The sequence below is a fragment of the Antrostomus carolinensis genome, unplaced genomic scaffold (genome assembly GCF_000700745.2).
Source record: "Antrostomus carolinensis isolate BGI_N321 unplaced genomic scaffold, ASM70074v2 scaffold7847, whole genome shotgun sequence".
NCBI classification, from domain to species: Eukaryota; Metazoa; Chordata; class Aves; order Caprimulgiformes; family Caprimulgidae; genus Antrostomus; species Antrostomus carolinensis.
The window spans coordinates 69,852-88,323 of NW_010325342.1; the positions used below are offsets into that span (position 1 = coordinate 69,852).

At 37.4% G+C, this 18,472-nt stretch overlaps 1 protein-coding gene across 5 annotated transcripts in view; it reads left to right on the plus strand.

Moving 5' to 3' along the window:
• Nucleotides 1-18,472, plus strand: part of ST18 (ST18 C2H2C-type zinc finger transcription factor) — a 95,480-nt gene that overhangs the window by 56,127 nt on the left and 20,881 nt on the right. For 3 of the 5 annotated variants that reach the window (XM_029085754.1, XM_010171171.2, XM_029085755.1), the window contains 3 exons: nucleotides 72-277; nucleotides 3,297-3,508; nucleotides 12,005-12,247. In XM_029085754.1, the coding sequence (XP_028941587.1) occupies nucleotides 72-277; nucleotides 3,297-3,508; nucleotides 12,005-12,247 (661 nt within the window). The remainder of the gene's footprint in view (nucleotides 1-71; nucleotides 278-3,296; nucleotides 3,509-12,004; nucleotides 12,248-18,472) is intronic. The other 2 variants (XM_029085756.1, XM_029085757.1) reach the window with 1 other exon arrangement.

The window sequence follows — 18,472 nt, forward strand, 5'->3', positions numbered from 1 at the left end:
CTATTTTTCAAGAAAAGGTGATTTAAAGATAGTCTTGTCTTTCTCATTCGTTCTTTCCCTCCTCTCTGCAGGACAAATTTAACAAAGCAACCTGAGGTAGCACAGTACCATTACAGAACTTCACAGCCAGTCACCTCCTCCAGAGCCATCCTGATGAAAGAACAGGAGAAGTTTGGGAAAGTACCATTTGATTATGCCAGCTTTGATGCACAAGTCTTTGGCAAGCGCACAGTAGCACCTGTGGCACAAGGACGAAAAACACCCCAGTTCCTTGAATGTAAGCTTGAAATTTCATTATCTCTTGGAAAACGGGCAAAATGTCAATGAGATTTTTCTTTTTTCTTTTTTACTTGTTCTGCTTTCAAATATCTCGAATTCAAAAAACCTCTGTAGGAAGCATCTTTAACCACTTGTGGACAGAATGTTAAATATAATCATTAGTTTTTTAAATATAGAACATTAGAATGCTAAATATGATCACTATAAGGTTTACTTTTTTGATGTTTCTGCTAATAGCAATTATCAGGGGAAAAGAGGAGTAAAAAGGAATGGTTTATGTCTTATCTGTTACCTTCCTCCTTGGGTAAATTGTGATATCCTATGTGTTAAGATGCTGCCATGAGAAGTCCCATGGAATGGGTCTGCACAAGAAGTTATTATTTGTAGTACAGAGAAATCCAAGTTAGGTTTTAAAAGACATTTCAAATACCTTGTAGATGCATCTATATAAGCATTATTTCTCCTAGGTGACCATGTGCCTCAGCTGTATAACTTCCAGGCACTGAATTAGTTTCAATCTCTCATATTTCAGTATCACATCGTATTTGTAGTGCAGACAAATCCAATGCATCAAATTGTTATCAAGATTCCCCTGCTTGCATCACTTACAGATATGCTGAGGTACTACTGTGTACAAATGACGCATCACAGTGTGAACACCGATTATTTATTGCAGATGAACTTCACAATCTGCATGGCAAACTTCAGCAAGACTCTGCTACTGTATCGGCCAATATAATATACTCTTTAGTTCAAAGAAACAAATTGTTCTGCTGCCATGAGGCAAACAGAAAAAAAGGTTTAATTGCTCCATATTTGGGCTCAGGAGAAAGTAGATTCAAAATAATGTGACAAAAGAGTCTTTAGTTATTTTTTCTTTTGTTCATGACAAAAAAAATTAGTAAAGAAGAACAAAAAAGGAAAGAAAATTGCACCCTTCAAAGGCAAATATTCATAGTAAGGTGAACAGAAAAGTGGAAATATATGTATAGATACACATATAATATAATTCTAACTCCATAGAATATTATGGTTTATGTATGTATAAAATTTATTTATTTATGTATTTGTATATGAGTCTGAGTACATACATATATATATATATGTCTGTAGGTATCAATGTGTTTCTGTATATATAATACTCCATTCAAAATTGCAAATGAAAAGTAGATATTTATCTGGCCTGGAAAATAGGTTTGTTCAAATGAAAGCAAATATATGCATTGCCAGCTCCTTGGGTGGCAGGTTTTCCAATTTTGTTTGTAAAATCGAATATTCCTTATTAGCTGTCTCTTTGCACAGATGTATGTCGATTTCACAGGTTCATTTCAAGGAAAAAATGATTGCAATGTTTTTATACAAATGCAAATCCATACATATGCAATTTATGTATAATGTATATCAGGGCTGAAGTTTACAGTGTGTTGTTCTTGCAAAGATTGCAGTGTGCAGCTATTATTTTAATGGAAAGGTGAAAGTAAAAGAGCAGGTGAGTGCTTTAACTATACAAATATACAAAAGTTGGCAATAAGAAGCTGCTGATGTACTGATTGGTTCAGTTCCTATGTAAATATGTAGCTAGCCAGCAGCCCATCATTAACTGTCTGCAGATTCTGCACTTATAAATTGATTTGTTAACAAAACATGCACCCTTCATAGCTTGCTTTTTTTTTTTTTTTTAATCTTTTAGGGTCGGTAATGGAAAATTCACTTTTTTACTCTTTAAATATAATTTGAAGTTCGCTTAGAAAAACTGAATATGGCATTCAGCTACAGTCAGTGCACACAAACAAGCATTTCTCTTAGAGCATCCCAAGTTTGAGGAAAGATGAGTTCTTCAATGTCTTGTCTAGGTCTTAACATTAAAATGCACCCAACCAAAGCTCTACATCCAAAGGGATCCAGAGCCTTGGGGCTCAGATCTTTATGGAGTGAGCAGATGGCCGTACACAGAAATGTTCTTGGTGTATCTGAGTGTAGGCTGAGAAATTGGATTTTGCTTAGTTTATCTTTGTAGAACATTGAGAGAGCTACAGACAAAAGAAGTGATTATTGCTTCCTAAGAGTTGAAATTATGGTGCCATGTTTTCCCTGCAACAAGTAATGATATCTCAAGCTCCAAAATCCAGAAGAGAGAGCAGAGTTATTTCTACCTGTTTTAAAGCGAGTGCTGCTGATGGAGTAGAAAACAAAGAACCACACACACCATTTTTGTCTGTGAAATTACTTTTCTGTTCACATCTTAGTTTTTCATTCTCAGCTGACCTCTTTGTGTCTAATAAATCTGTGTATTATTCCAAATGATAGCCAGTGTAAGACAGTGAGTTGAGGCCAGTTTTATTCTGAATGTTCATTGTCATTATTTTTTTTTTAATTGATTAAAGAGTAGACTTAAATTTCTAAAAATTTCCATTAAATGAGGACTAAATATTCCTAAAAGGTAGTGTTCTTATCTGGTTGTTCTGCTTCATTCAGGAGGCTGGTCTTGTTCTCCTTACTGACATAAGAAAAGTTTTTTAAATAACATATTCATTTAATTAGGACAAGCTGTGTTGTTTTAGCTAAGACTAGACAAGCCACTGGTTTTGGTCGTGGGGTTTATTTTTTGTTTTTTGGGTTTTTTTAATGCAATAGAGCTCCAAGAGGAAGCTGTGCTTTATAAGGATACATTTACAATTGCATTTGCCCACCAGTGTTGTCAGGTCACAATGGATAACACACTAATGTTTGTTCAGTCTTTCCTTGGATATCATTGTTTTTAATATCTGAGTAAAGAATGAGTAAAATCTGAGTAAAAGTATCAGATGCTTTGTTGAAAGGTGTATGTGTCAGGTAAAAGAAAATATCATGCTTCTGAAGCCATTTTTATAACAAACCCTTACTGACAGTAAGAAATTGATTGTTTAAAATGTATTCTTTGAATATTTTAATGTATGAAATTGTATTCTGAGAAACAAAACTATTTAATGGGGGAAAATCTCATGCGTGCAATTGCTAATCAAATCTCTCTTCAACAGCAAAGCATTTTTCAAATCCAGCGAAATTTTCTAATCGACTGCCTAGTGCTAGCGCCCACACACAGAGCCCTTGCCATGCCAACTCTTATAGCTACGGTCAATGTAGTGAAGACACCCACATAGCAGCAGCTGCTGCTATCCTGAACCTTTCCACCCGCTGCAGGGAAGCAGCAGAGATCCTCTCCAACAAACCACAGAGTCTGTCTGCCAAGGTAGGGTAGTCCAAGAACCTGGAGGGTGTGCTAGCTACTGAACTGTGCGAATAAACTGTCTTTCATGTTAGTGATTGCATTAAATCCTCAAATAGAAGGCTTCTGTTTGCATGCTCTTTTGAAGAGAGACAGAGAAAAAATCAGTAATATAGTGACCAGTTCTGATAAAAATAAAAAAAAGCAAGAATTGTGTTGTTAACTCTTTTCATAATTAAGCCCTAAATACAAGGGGGGGAGTTTTGTGTGAGGAAAGAAGAAGGTAATTTGAAATCTAGCAACAATCTGTGGTGAATAATGTGTAAGATCTGTTTAAAGAGGGAATTTTCCTCCCTCTGAAACCTGCCATAAATGATCATTCTGGAGGCTGATTTAAAATAAATAAATAAATAAATGAAATGTGATTAATCAAGGTGATATTACTAGCAATGGAACAGAACTGCACCTATTGAGTCTGTTGTGTTTGGAGCTCATGACAGTTTGACAAGGTGTAGAGAGGGAAATAACAACAGGCTTCGGTAAAATTCTCCTTTCTGCTGGCAAGAGAGGAGAATCAGGCCAACAGCGTTTGGAGATAGATAATTTGGGCAAGTCTGTCATAATGGAAAGCTGCCTAATATTGTAGATGTTTGTGTGACTTTCATGCTTTGGTTTCTGCTCTGCGTTTCCTCACAGATCTTTATGATTTACAAATGGTACTGTGTGAGCCATGAGCCTTATTTTCTGTGTCATTACATAGTATTATATTGCTGATGAAAATAGATAGGATTTTCTTCTGATGATCATGGTTGCGGGATCACTGTTATTTATTATTCGTATTAAAGTCACACATGCTCGTCTGCAATAAAACTTTTTAAAGCTCTGTGTAGATGAGAGGGTGCCATTACAAGAACTTGGGAAGAAATCACTGGGGAGGGAAAAGAGGTGTGTTTATCAAAACACAGAGTAGCAGGCATGTTTCGTCTGTGGAACTCTGAGCCATGATGTGTGCTCCAAAAGACAGATGACCTATTTCTCTGCAAGTCAGTGTCGCTCTACCTTGTCTATTTTAGCATCAGGCTCAGTCTGGCTAGAGGTGGCTTCCACAGCTGTTGGTCTACAATTTGGTTGGACCTTCATTCACCATCATGAAGAGATTAACTGTTATTCTGTAAGTGGAACCATTAATTTCATCACCAGTGCAACACCTTGTTAGGTATTCCAAGCCTTGCTCCTTTGCAGAGTGGTATCCCCTATATTGCTGCCTTTGATTTCCATCTTCAAACCGATGTTGGGAGATACCGTAGGGTAGACTTTATTGCCTCCCCTGTAATTCAGATATCATCTGTCCCAAAGATTGCTCACAGAACCTTTTCCAGATGACAGACCCATCCCTAATATCTGCTGCAGAAAGCTCCTTCCACTGGTCATCAATAGAGACTTCTTCTAACAGGGAAATGGAAACTGATGCCAATGCCTGGATTAAATTGCTGCCACAGCCTTTGGCTGACCTCTGCAACAGGCCTTCTTGCCAGAGAAGAGCAGTAAAGGGACCAGGCATAACCCAAAGATTTTTTCCTCCATACCTGCTTCACAGTTGCCAAATCATGGGGAAGGTTTGAATGGAAGTGAACATAACTCTAACGATATGGAGGGACACTTGGGGCACATAGCTTACTCCTTTTTCACAGCCAGGAATCCAGCTTAAAAGAAAATCACCTGCATACCTTGCTATCTGCCTGCCTCCACTTTTGCCAGACTTTCTGGAGGGCATACTGCTACAAAACATCTGACAGAAGAATCAGAATTAGCTTCTGGCCAGAACACAGGCAAGTAAGTCCCAAAGAGATCTGGTGGCCAAAACCACACAAAACCCATTTTTATTTGGTTTTGGCTATTTATTGTATTTATCATACAGGATTCAAACAAAAAATCGTGGAAATAAATTGCCAAACACTCTCGAATGAAGACGCTTTCTTATTTTAAAATATGAAGCAAAGAGTAAGGTTATTTTTAAAGAGACTACTATTTATCGGTGTTTCTGAATTGTTTTGTGGCTGGTATTGGCTGCAAAGGTAAATGTTTAACTGCTAGAATATTTTACAAATATTCAGATGGCAAGAAGCAGCTCTTGAGACTTTATCAGTGTTTGGGCTCAGCTACAGAGTTAATTATTTCCTTTTCCTACTCTTGATAGCACACACACTCACCAGGTCTGAAAATACCTGTGTGGGGTGGCTGTGTTCAGAGTCCCATAGTATCAGACCTCTCAGGCCTGCCTCTTGCCTCATATCCTTTGTTCCTTTGCCTAAGAAAACCTGATTAGCATTGTCCATACTTTGGCAGATCAAAGCATCTGACTTGTAAAGGTATTTGCACTTACATGAGCATCAGGCAGCCTCCCAGCAATCCAAGCCATGACACTTTGCAGGTGGGAGGCAGTGTGGTGGTAGAGCAAGGATGTGTGGGACTGCAAAGGATTGCCTGGACTGGCAGGAAATCCTTTACAAGTTACACAATTGTCAGAGCTGTAAAAATACTGTGCTTCTAAGTTTTAAAAGCAGAACTTGAACTTCAAACATTTCAAGCAAGTGTCATTCTCTTGTATTCGATCAAGGCATGCATGTGTCACCTTGCTTAAACAGGTGGAGAAAACACCAAAACATTTTCTATCATAAGTGTATTCCTGAAGTATTTTTTTTTTCTTTCTGTCTCTCATTTTTTACTGCTTGACTTCCAGAGTGTTGTCCAATTTTTAGTAAGAGTTGTATGCTTTACTTTAAATGTTCAACACTTTTCAGTAAATATAAATAACACTTAAATGAAAAAGTAAATGTATTTTTACAGCAGAGTTCCAAACTCCTTTAATTTAATGGAATTTAAAATATATATCTCACATTCTTTATGTATCAGTTCAAAAGGGAGAGTGTAAGCTGAAAAAAGAAAGAGAAACATAGCAAGGGTAGAGAAATCAGATTACACATTAACAGTACCATAGGTAAGCAAAACTTCCAAAAAGAGCCAGTATACAAAGGTGATCTGCCAAATATCTCAAGAGGAAAATTATGATTTTATAACTCAAAGCAATTTAAAGAATAAACTTATTCTAAAACAAGCAGTAAAATGAAACCTAAGCTTTCTCAATGAATTATCAGCTGCATACAAAATACTACGATCATCAGATACCTTGATGACACTTCTTTGAAAAATTATTAATACCGCATTAATGTTAGGTTGCCTGAGCCATTCAATATCCACCTGGGACTGTAATTAAACTGCTATCCTGAATACAATCCTGATTTACCAATTCTCATGTGGTCAGTACCCCAAACCAGTCTCCTAGTTACATTCGATTTGCAGTTTATGTAGCTTCATTCAACTCCCATTGAAGTCAACAAAAGGACTCCCCTAGAAGGAAAAATACCCTAGAAGGCTTAGCCTGTAGTTTCTAGCACAGTGTAAGAGTCTATATCCTCATAACATCCAGGGATCTTCCCTGTTCACAGCCCTTACCACATTCATGTCTCACAGAGGTAGCTGCAAGCAATACAGTTTATCTGTATCCTCGTCGCTTCTGCTTGCCAAATATTTTGTTGACTGTTTTGGTGTTTTTCCCACCTGTTTAGACAAAATGACATATGCACATTATGCCTTGAAAGAAAACAAAAATTACACTTGTTAAAAATGTTTAAAGTCCAAAATCTATTTTTGAACAAAATTATGTCACCTCTCCATTCTTGGATATTGATGATGGTGATAATTACATCAATTATTTCAATAATGTAGTTAGTAGTCAGTACGTTTGTCAGGCAGTCCTTTACTCCGAATACCTTAAAGCCTAAATACAGGATGAAAATCAGCCAAGAATATCACTAGGTGTCATCCTGTTATACTGCTGTGCATATTGCTCCTTGAGTACATTCTTGACTAGCTTTTTTAAATTTGTGAATTGCTCTGGGCTGAAATAGTGATTTCCTTTTTGTCTCAGATGCTGCTGGGCAGTTAAAATTTCTCTTATTTTGACACAAATTAGCATTTTAATTTGCTGCAGAATAATTTAATTGTTTAAATTTAAGTCTGAAGGGTTGCAGACCACTTGGAAATATAAAGAACTGTACTGTTTTGAATGGAGCTGCTTTAAAAATAGTATCCGCACACATGGCAAGATACTAGTTTCAGAATTACTCCCAATTCCAGAACTGACGAGTTTTTTTGAGCTTCCCAAACTAGACTGAACTGCTAGTGGGAATGCAACATTACTGATAATGTTGTTTCTTTGGACTTATGTGGTATTAAGTTGTATGGCTGATGCCAACAAAAGAATACATAAAATCCCTCATATGTAATGATACCATCTCCCTAAGGTCACAGGTTTGAAATAAGATTCATGCAGACACAATAATTTACTCCTTCTGATCCAGCTATGAGATGAAGCTTAACTTGTAATGGTTACTGGAAACATACTGCAGAGTATTAAATGTTGTGAATGATCAGATGGACCAAAAGCATATGCAAAGATGCAGGAGTATTTTGTTACAAAAAACCAGCATCCTTTATTGTCCTAGCTGATGTAGTTCAGTTCTAAGGACAAGATTTAATAACGTACTAGAAAATATTCTGTAATATTTATGTCATAAAATAAAGGAGGCTGAAGAAGCTTCATTTTAAAGTGTAAAGAATTTGAAGAGGATAGAGACTTTTTTATTTTTTTTTTACATATTTGTATTAGTCTCCATTTTATACAGATATTAACAGTAGAGGGCTACTTGTACCCTATCTTTTCACTTAATAGATCCTGGAATAAAGAAAATATGCTTCAGTCATTTTTCTCTCATTTTTTATTCTGGAATCCTTTTTCCAGCTTCTTGTAAAACCTGTAAGGATAATTACACTGTCACTGATGTGGGAGTGGATAAGAAGTAACCTGAACTTAACTCAGCCTCATTGATTTTTCTTCAATGTTTCAGTGGATTTTTTCCTTGTTTACACCACTGTAAATGTAAATGTAAATAAGATCAAAATCAGATTCCAAAGATTTACACAGCTGCAAATTAATATATTAGGAAATAATAAGATACATTTGCACCATTATTTTGCTTACATTTTGAAGGAAGACCCAGAACAGTTTACATCATTTTGATAGCTGTATTTTAAACATGTCATGGTAAATGGATGAATATAGGCCTGTTCACGCATGCACTAAAGTTGACAGTAATAAGGTCTTGTTTATTCTGAGGAGAATACAGCCTTTACAAGTTTGAGTTAAGCATAGGAAGTGCCATTTTCTTTGAGCATGTCATAGCACCATTCTAGCATTTTTTTCATTCGCCATTTTTGTCTTTTTAGTTCAATTTTAAAATTAATGTAAAAATAAATATGGTAAAACAAGCAAAGGAGACATATTGAGAGGAGGGGGGGATGAAAGTAAGAATGAAAATGAGCAGTATCTGACTATTCTGTCTTTTTGCTCTGCCATTTGGAGTTTGTTATGAAGGCAGCAAAGTGATAGCTCTTTTATACCATTCTGAATAAAAAGCCATGCTGTAAACATGAGAATCATCCTGTGATGGGCAAAATGGGATATTTTATCCATGACTATATTTAATTGTTGTGTGCATCTGTGAGCTCACTTAAACCCCATCTGTACGGTACTTCACAAACACACAACACAGCCTTCCCTGATCAGAATTAGGTAGACATTGGACAACCCAACTTCTACATGAATTCCTGAGGAAGTTTTAAATATCCATGTTAGTAAATGTTCTGCTTATCAGCCAGAGCTCCTTGTGCAGCTAATGGCATCTGTTTCTCAGAGACAACATATTTCCTGATATTTTTCTATGTCCAGTTTCATTGAGGAGGGGGCCTTGACTGGTTTTGTTCCTTTTTTGTTGTCACTGTTGCCTTCTGAATAGTTGATATTTCATCAGTGGCAGAGAATCTGCACTATTTATGGGTTTTGCACTATAAAACTACTGTAGCCCAGTCACATGGCTTCCTTTCCTAAGCCATCTGTCACAGAGGTCTGGAATTTTATGTCAATGTTGGTTGTCCAGACTTAACCCAAGTTTTTTTATTATGAAAAATGTCAGCAACTACAATATTTAGCATTTTACTTTACATTGGTCATTAAACTTGATTACTGTAGCTCTGTTTCATAGCTACAGTTACACATCAACTACTGAAGCCAAAAAACACTGGAACAATCATGGCAGAGCTATATTGTCAGATCTTGGAGTGTGAGCTTGGCACTGATATAGTTAATATCTTGTATTTTTGTAACTCAGGTTTATTAATGCTGGTATAAAAATGTATTTGATATTATACAGATGGCATAAGATGTTGTGGTTACTAAGTTATTATCCAGGATAAGCTGCGCTGTCAAATTCAGGGCTTAAAACTATCACAGGAGATTAAACTATTTACTAAAAAGGGGCAGAAAGATATAACCAAAGCGTCTTAGTATGAACATATTAGAAGTGTATTTACTTCCCATAAATACAATAAAACATCTCTTTTTAAGCTGTATGATTGAAAATGTGAACTTTGCTGTGCAAGAGAAACAAGCATAAGAGGTGCCTGAGTTTCAGAACAGGGGGCAAGCAGATGGCTTGGTAGTGCTTCAGTCTAGGTGGGCATCTGTCTTAGGCTCATGGATACCAAATGGAGTCAGGCTGCCTGGGTGAGGAGAGATTGCTGGGCCCTAAATTTTCATCTTCTACCAACGTTCTCCTTCTGATTAAAAATATTTCGTCAGACACATTTTACCTTTAACTGAGTCCCAACCGGCAGTGGTAGAAGACGAGGCTGCATGAAGGAAGCTTGTGCCTTCAGTCCAATGGGAGTGGCCATGTCACACTTTCAGCACAAGGGAAGAATTCCCTGTTTGACCACAACTGTTTTTAAGGTCCTCAAGCAAGGATACGTTTCACCACCCTATCTTGACTAATCATCAAGCTACAGCAATGGTTAATTGGAAGGAAGAGAAGGGACTCTTTCTGCCAGTGTCTCATCTCTACCCGAGGAAGAGGTCTAAGAAAGATGGAAATACTTTCCCCCTGGACATACCTGTCTCTTTTCCATTTACAACATAAGGTCTAGGTGATTCATTTCCGCTACTGGTTTACCTTTATATAACCCAAGGTAGGAAGTCTCAATCTGGTTTTATACGACTCTCTCCTACAGTTATACAGCACCTAACATATCTAGCCCTAAATTCCCAACTGTTATCTGAGATTCGTGGTGAAGCAGATGAAAAATAGTAATGATGAAAATAACAGGAGGACACAGAACAGTGTTAATTACAGCATTCTACATGTGTAATCTGTGACATTTTAATTGATGTCTACAGTCTTTGAATGTTTTCCACCTTACTCAGGGCAACACACAGAACTAGACTACCAAGTCCTCCTCCAGAAGCTACTTTCACCTCTTCCCCTACTTGATTTTAGTAACTGTTGGCAATAGCAAGGACTAGTCTTATACTCATCCCTATATAAACAGTTTGCCGTTATGCTGTGTTGCACATTGAGCATGAGGGGGAAATTTTTGTTTCTTCCATTAGTAAGTTGCACTTTCAGGAGCTTTTCATCATTCCAAGAAGAGGAGTTTGTACTCTTTTTCTGTGGTTCTGCCTTACACTGTAGTCAGTGTAAGGCAGAACCAAGAGCTTTTCTTCCCTTGTTTCCTTCTGCTTGCACAGCTGAGTGGCACTTGTCTCTTCTTGTGAGCAGGAGCTCCTCTGAGAGCTTCTCCCAGCCTGGAAAGAGAAGTTGGGTCTTTTCCCAGACTGCACAGATCCCTACAATCAGATGTTGCTCTTTGTTGTACTTCCCAGGTAGCAAAGGTTTTGCTAACTCATTCTGAAGGTCTCCATCAGGGAGAACCTCCTAAAGATCCTCCTGTGGCTCCCAATCTAGTGGCCTCAGTGCAGACTTGTGTCTTAGTGGCCTGGTCAAACAACGATTAAGACAATATATTATTTTGAGTGATGTACAAAAACCTAGTGAAAATTTCTCCTACTGTGCTACTTTTAGGCATATTTCTTCCACTCTTTTTCTCTCCCACATGATGCAGATGCTGTAATGTTTCCGGGGTGTGGGGGGAAGGGAGGATATGTAATAGTAATGCTGTTGATGACCTAAACAATGCATTAATGCTTTTAACTGTGAATTGGGGTCATAGTTCTCTGTAAGAGTGAAAAGATCAAAAAGATTTAAAGCTGAACTTTTTTTAAATAAAACTAGATTTAGGGGGTATAGGTTAGGGTTTAGAGGCATCTTATTTAAATGCTACTTACTATGTTTAAGCTGAGATGCAGGGATACCATTACTGCAGCCACTCTTAAGTCTGCCTTAGAGTTGGACATTAACTGATCTAAATCGAAAAGCTGGTTTTAGATTCAGATACATTTAAATAAAAGCATGCTTTTATATTTATCCTTTAAAAGCACCACATGGTTATGTTGCAGCCTCAGTATTTCCATATCTAAACATGTCTCTGTTTCCTGTTGCATGTCAGGGAGCTGAGATAGAGGTGGATGAAAATGGCACTCTGGATTTGAGCATGAAAAAGAACCGAAGCCAAGACAAAGTTATACCTCTCACTTCCAGCTCAGCACTTCCCACTCCTTCTTCTTCTCCTTTCAAAACAAGTAGCATCTTGGTAAATGCAGCCTTCTATCAGGCTCTTTGTGAACAGGAAGGCTGGGATACACCAATCAACTACAGCAAGACCCATGGCAGGAAAGAAGAAGAAAAAGAGGTATTTTTTCAGTTTCTGAGTGACTTTTTCCCTTTGATGAGCGGCCATATGATGGTCTTTGGGGTGACCAATCCAGTGCAGTTTAAAGGGAATCAATTTCCACAGGTAGAGGTTTGTAAACATTGAGCTGGTTTTAATGGCCTCGGGTGTGTCATAAAAAATTACTACTCACTTTGAAAAATCTTGCTATGAGAGCCTACTTGTGAATGTCGGTAAGTCTCTAAGAAAGGAAACCAAAAGTATCTGCCATTAGCCACTGGTTTTTAAATTTTGTGCCTCAGTCCCGTAGCACATACATCCAAGTGTCCAAGGGAACACTCAAAAACCCCCCAAACAAACAAAAAAAACCCCAAACAATCAAAACCAAAACCAAACCAAGGCAGGGGTTTTTTGTTGGGTTTTTTTTTTTTCATGCAGAAACAAAAAGTAATTTTTCCACAAGAACTTTTTATAATTTTACATAACTCATTATCTAAGCATTTAAACACATGCTTAGAATCTTGCTTGCAATATTCTTTCAGTGGAAACTTTTTTATTTTACATTTAACTTACTTCAAGAAATCTCTGCCAGTGAGTCTTAGATCTCACTAGTGACTCCAGTGGCCCAGAAGACAGTCTGAGAACACAAACTCAGAAGTACAAAATTGTTAGGAATTCCTGAAGGTTTTGATTACACAAAGTAGCACAAGAGGATATGGACATAATTTCCACTAGTTGTGATATTTTAAATCCAATAAGGAAACAACACAGAAAAACTAGTTGATTATATGGAGATGTCTTCTCTTTTCAACCTGTCCTAGGAAATATAACAGCCCAAATTCAAAAATGCTGTTGCAGGAATAAAGATGAGTAACTAAAATTTTAGTGAATACTTTTACTTAGTAATTTTCTGACTTTTATGACTAATCTTCTAGATTACCACCTCGAATTTGATAATTATCTGGGTTTTGGTTTTGTTTCTGTTTTGCTCTTTCATGTCTGTTTATCCTAGTCTCCTATGGTCTTTCTTATTCTTCTATTTTGCTGGTGAGTTTGGTTTTATTTTCTTCTTTTGAGCCTGGCTGTCAAAATATAGATTGCTTGCATTTTTCTTAAATCAGAAAGGGACCACTAGCACCTTTAAAGGCTAATTAGATAAAATCTTGGTTATTAACATCCACAAGCCTAAGTGATAGCTTTCTGAAGCAGACTAAAATATGTCCCAAATTGGAGTTTTTATGCAGCTTCAAATACTTTTCCTCCCTATTTGGTTTTCTATATCAAATAATAGTATTTGAGCATTATATTTATTGCATAATTATATCTTAATCAAATATAAAAACTGGTATTTAAAAAAGACATAGAGGTAAATATATTTAGGGCTGACATGAGGCAATCCAGGCCTCCAATTCCAAAAATATCTGGAAATAAAAAATATAATTTAGTTGTGTGAAGAAAAAAAATCTATCAGCACTGGGTAGTCCATCCTAATGTGACCACTGAAACATCTTCCACCACAAAGGATCATTTCTTGGAGGCTGGGTTGTCTTGGAGAGCCCTTTGCAGTCACCTCTGTGGGGGTGATGATGCTCCTTACCTCAGCGATGAGAGCACAATCCCTGTACCAGGGGTTTGGAGTGAGTTTGACACAAGGTGGGAGGCTGAGGGCTCAGGCTCTTCCCCATTCATGCTGCATAATGAGGAAACACATCCAGCTTTGAGAGAACAGTCTCACTGCAGGAGATCAATTGGTGTCGAAGACTTGGCAGAGGGCCTGTCCTGCTGCTCCTCCTCCCTGCTGCCACTGCAGCTCAGCAAAAGAGCCATGGCAGGAGCACCTCCATGTCCCCCCAATCCCTGCTCATCTTTTGGGAGGCCATGATGGGTGGTTGTCTGTTTCCCTGTCCCTTACTGGCACAGGGAGCTGGAGGCATCAGTGGGCTACCTGACAGGACATAAATGACTGTGCTCAGGCACTCTTGCCCCTTGTACTCAGTGCTTTGACACTGTGCAATTTGTCCCTCATTGAGGATCTGGCCTCAGACCTCTGATGTGAGCTTTTGCCATCCCAGGGAGCTTTAACATGTCCAGTGATCTCAGGGCCAGAGGCTCTGTTTTGTAAATCTAAGACTGGCAGTTATCTTCATGCAAAGAAAATTACTGATTATATCTATTTCTAATTTATTGTTATCTGGTTCATATGCACAACAGTTGCTTAATTTTGGTGGTAATTTCCAGAAAATATTGTCTCTCTCTCTCTCAGCAAAATAGCCTGTCCAGATGCCCCCTTAGAAAAAAAAAAAACTGAATTTGGAAAAAGCTCAAAATCTCTCCAAAAGGAAAGCGCTGAGAAATAACTAGAGCTGTCAGTTAGTTCAACTGTCAGTTCTCCAAAGATTTAAGGGCTTAAAAATGTTAAAAGTGCCAGATGCTATTATCTGTTATTCATGTTACCATTATGTTCTGGTCTTTGCTGAAATCAATATAAACTTCCATCTGTACATTAATAGAGTTTCATTACTTGCTTTCTTTCTGTAGTGTGCATGCATGAATACATACATGCTCTTTGCAGAAAATGGTGATGTTTGGACTGATTGGGCTAGTTCTGATTTTTCTTTTAGTCTGGAATTCTTCAGAATTTTAATAGTATTTAATTATAAATCCATTCAAATAGGAAAGGAAAAATTACACATAAAAATGGACTTGACTAGCTGTGATGATCATCACCTAACAGACCAAAAAGTGGAAAGTGCTAGAGGTGTTTTCCCAAAGGTTTATCTCTCCTTCTAAAGCTAAGTTGTTGGAGAAGCACACAAGCCAAGGCGTGGTGCTCTACACTCAATCTTAGGTGTGGAGGACTAAAAAATACTTGGTCTTTAGGTCTGGCCTACTCATTTCAGACAGATGCAGCCCCTTTTTGGACCACATGTACTGGTATAAGGTCCTAGAAAGGCAGGGGTTTTGTATTCCTTTGCCTACATTCCCTTTGCACTGTCTTCCTTTTGCAGCTTCTACACATCTGAAGATTTAATGCTGCTTGAATAACACCAAGTGTTACACAAGGTGTTGAGACAATGCTGAAGAAATTACCTGTTTAACTGTCTATATGACTCCTTCATTCCTGGGAAATATACTAAGGGATGTTAACAAGGAAATAAACTGTATTCCCACTTTGGTCCTTAAGGGATTTTTTCTTTTTCAAAAGAGCAGTTACTATGAAATTGTACTTATTTGTATATGTCTGTGTGTGTGTATAGCTATTGGTTTAAAAGAATTACAAATATTAATAAGTCAATTTAGGAAATTCACAATTAAGATTTGAAAAAAAAAAAAAAACAACAAAGATAGAAAATGAAAATATTGCCATTCTAAACCCTCTAGTATCAGTTATACTGGAGGCTGTAGATATGCTCATGTCAACCTTCATCTTGCAATCTTATTTTTGTTAAATTATTCAGTGAAACATCATTAAATGAAACTGTGAAATGCAATATTGTAGTATTTTGTCAAGTCTTGAAATATGTAATTCTCGATCAGTCTTTGTGCAGCAGGTGTCAGACAGTGACATGAGGAATAACCCACACAAGTTTCTGGTCCATCACCAGCAAAAGCTCAAAAGACACCTTTCATTTGAGATAAAGAACACAAGCTATATATTAAAATACTTATATACCCTGCAGCACAAAGAGTTATGGCTACCTTTGTTTGCTGCAGGTGCATTATGAGGTACATCACACAGCTCAGGATCCCAACAGAGTGCTAGAGTGATCTTTCCACCACCCTTGACTCCAGGGTCCTCTTAGTTGTACCTTTGACAAGAAGTGGAAGAGGCTGATGTGTGCCTGGTCTTGATACAGTTAGGGTAGGATCCAGCCAAGGCATGCACTAATTTTTTAGAAACACAGCGTTGGTCCTCAGTTCAGTGATACAGATGTAGCCTGTCAGAGTTCATTGTTAGATCAAAAACTGATAAGCCAGCTTTCTTTAACATCCATTACATTAAGTGAAAACCATTTTACCTTGTTTTTTGAAGTTATTTTGACATCTGACCGCTTCCAGTTGACAACAGAGGGTCACTATTTTGTTGTTTCTTTTGGGAGCTTTTGATTTTTACAGTAACTTACATTGGTGATGATCCCTGTAGGAGCTTGCACTTACACGTGTATAAGAAAGGCAGATCAGAACTTGTGAGAAAAGAGAGTCCGGAACTCAAATCCCCTTTCTGCAGATTGCATTTGCAAAAATGCCACCATATGCCTCTGGAACCAGGATTTGACTCATTGTTGGAAAACAGTCTTTGAGGTTTCTTGAATCTTGAACAAAGCTGGAAACATAGAACAAATAAATTTTTACACTTTTGAATTTTTAGCATTTTATTTTCCATGTTTGGAGGACTTTCAACTATTTATAATTTATCTAGTAACATTTTAACAATACCTTCCATTGCTTTTAATTTTCTCTACTACTCCTTCTCTGAAATTTTCCTTTAGAAATAAAATTCTAAAAGCCTGAAACCTATCAGGGCTGTTGGTTTTGTTTTTGTTGTTGTTATTTCGTTGGGTTTTTTTATTTTAAAATAATTACTCAATAATTACTATGAGAGTGTTTAGAATAGCTGAATGTATGTATTTTTACTTTCTATTTTTGTAGTAGATTAGATTATTCCCAAAGAAACTAACCCCTCAAATATGGTTGCAAAGATCAGTAGTAATTGATATAGCAATAATATGGCATGGTTTCTATATGTATGTGTAGTGTGAGTTTCAGTAAGCAGTAGGTAGCCAGTACCAGAAAGCAGAAGGAAGTCTTATTCAGGATCTAGTCTCCAAATAGGCTAAGATGAGCTGCCAGAATTGAGGGCCATATGGAAGCTTTATCAGAAGAAACACCCCCACAGAGCTTACAAGTCCTGTTAGGCAGAATCTCCATTTTCAGTCCAGATTCTCCTCAGCTCTCTGCTCTGTGTTAACAGCTCTGCAGACATCCCTGCCCCTCTGTCCTGGCACGTTCGTCAGCTGCACAAGCCCAGAGCATCTATGGCACCAGCCCAGTGAGTTTAGCAGGAGCTGGGAGTTTCTCCTCTTAACGAGAGGCATCAGGCTCTGCTCCTACAGACCGTAATCTCTGGGTGATACCTACCTGAGTATTGCAACAGAATCACAAAATCAATATGGAGTCCCAGAAGGGATTAACAGAGGTTCAACCATTGATGTTATGGGCTTTGGAGAATTCTTGAATTACGCAATATCCACAGAGCATATCTCCAAAAAGGAAATACTTTAATAAAAATAATAATAATTGAAAGTATTAATTCTCAAAACAGTATAAACCAAGCTATTTTGAAGTGATCAAAGGACATTTTTTCAGAAAGCAAAAATGTAATTTCCTTTCAAGACTCCAAATTTCCAAAATGCCTTCCCAAGCTAGTGAATTCTCATGGTCCACAACATCCGTCAAACAGCACTGTAGCAGTGATTATTTTAATCTACAAGTAGTAGAAATCAAGAACTATCGTTAGCAACCTGCTATTAATAAAATTTTAAAGCAGTTTTGTTCTTATGATTTTTATTTTAACAAGGATCTGCTCTTTGAATAAGATAACAAGTCATTCAATTCTACAGACCTAAAAAGCTTTGCATTTACATATGTTTATGTAAAATAGGTTTTTTGTATTTATGATTGTAATTTTTAAATTCACAATAAAATGGTACTCGCTTCAACTATACATGAAACTGTATAATGCACTTACACAGAAAAAAAAAACAATAATATTCTTGTCAAAGTCTTGTTTGGCTCTAAATATTCAACAACTTCTTTTATTTTATCTTTGCATGTTAATTTGGCCTTTATCGCAAGTTTATAAATTAAACCACAATTTTCATAGAATCATAGAATGGTTGGGGTTGGAAGGGACCTTAAAGATCATCTAGTTCCAAACCCCCTGCCATCAGCAGGGACACCTTCCACTAGACCAGGTTGCTCAAAGCCTCATCCAACCTGGCCTTAAACACCTCCAGGGAGGGGGCATCCACAACTTCTTTGGGCAACCTGTTCCAGTGTCTGACCACCTTCACAATAAATAATTTCTTCCTAATATCTAATCTAAACCTACCCTCTTCCAGCTTAAAGCCATTTCCCCTTGTTCTATCACTACCTGCCTTTGTAAAAAGTCCTTCCCCGGTTTTCTTGTAGGCTCCTTCAGGTACTGGAAGGCTGCTATAAGATCTCCCTGAAGCCTTCTCTTTC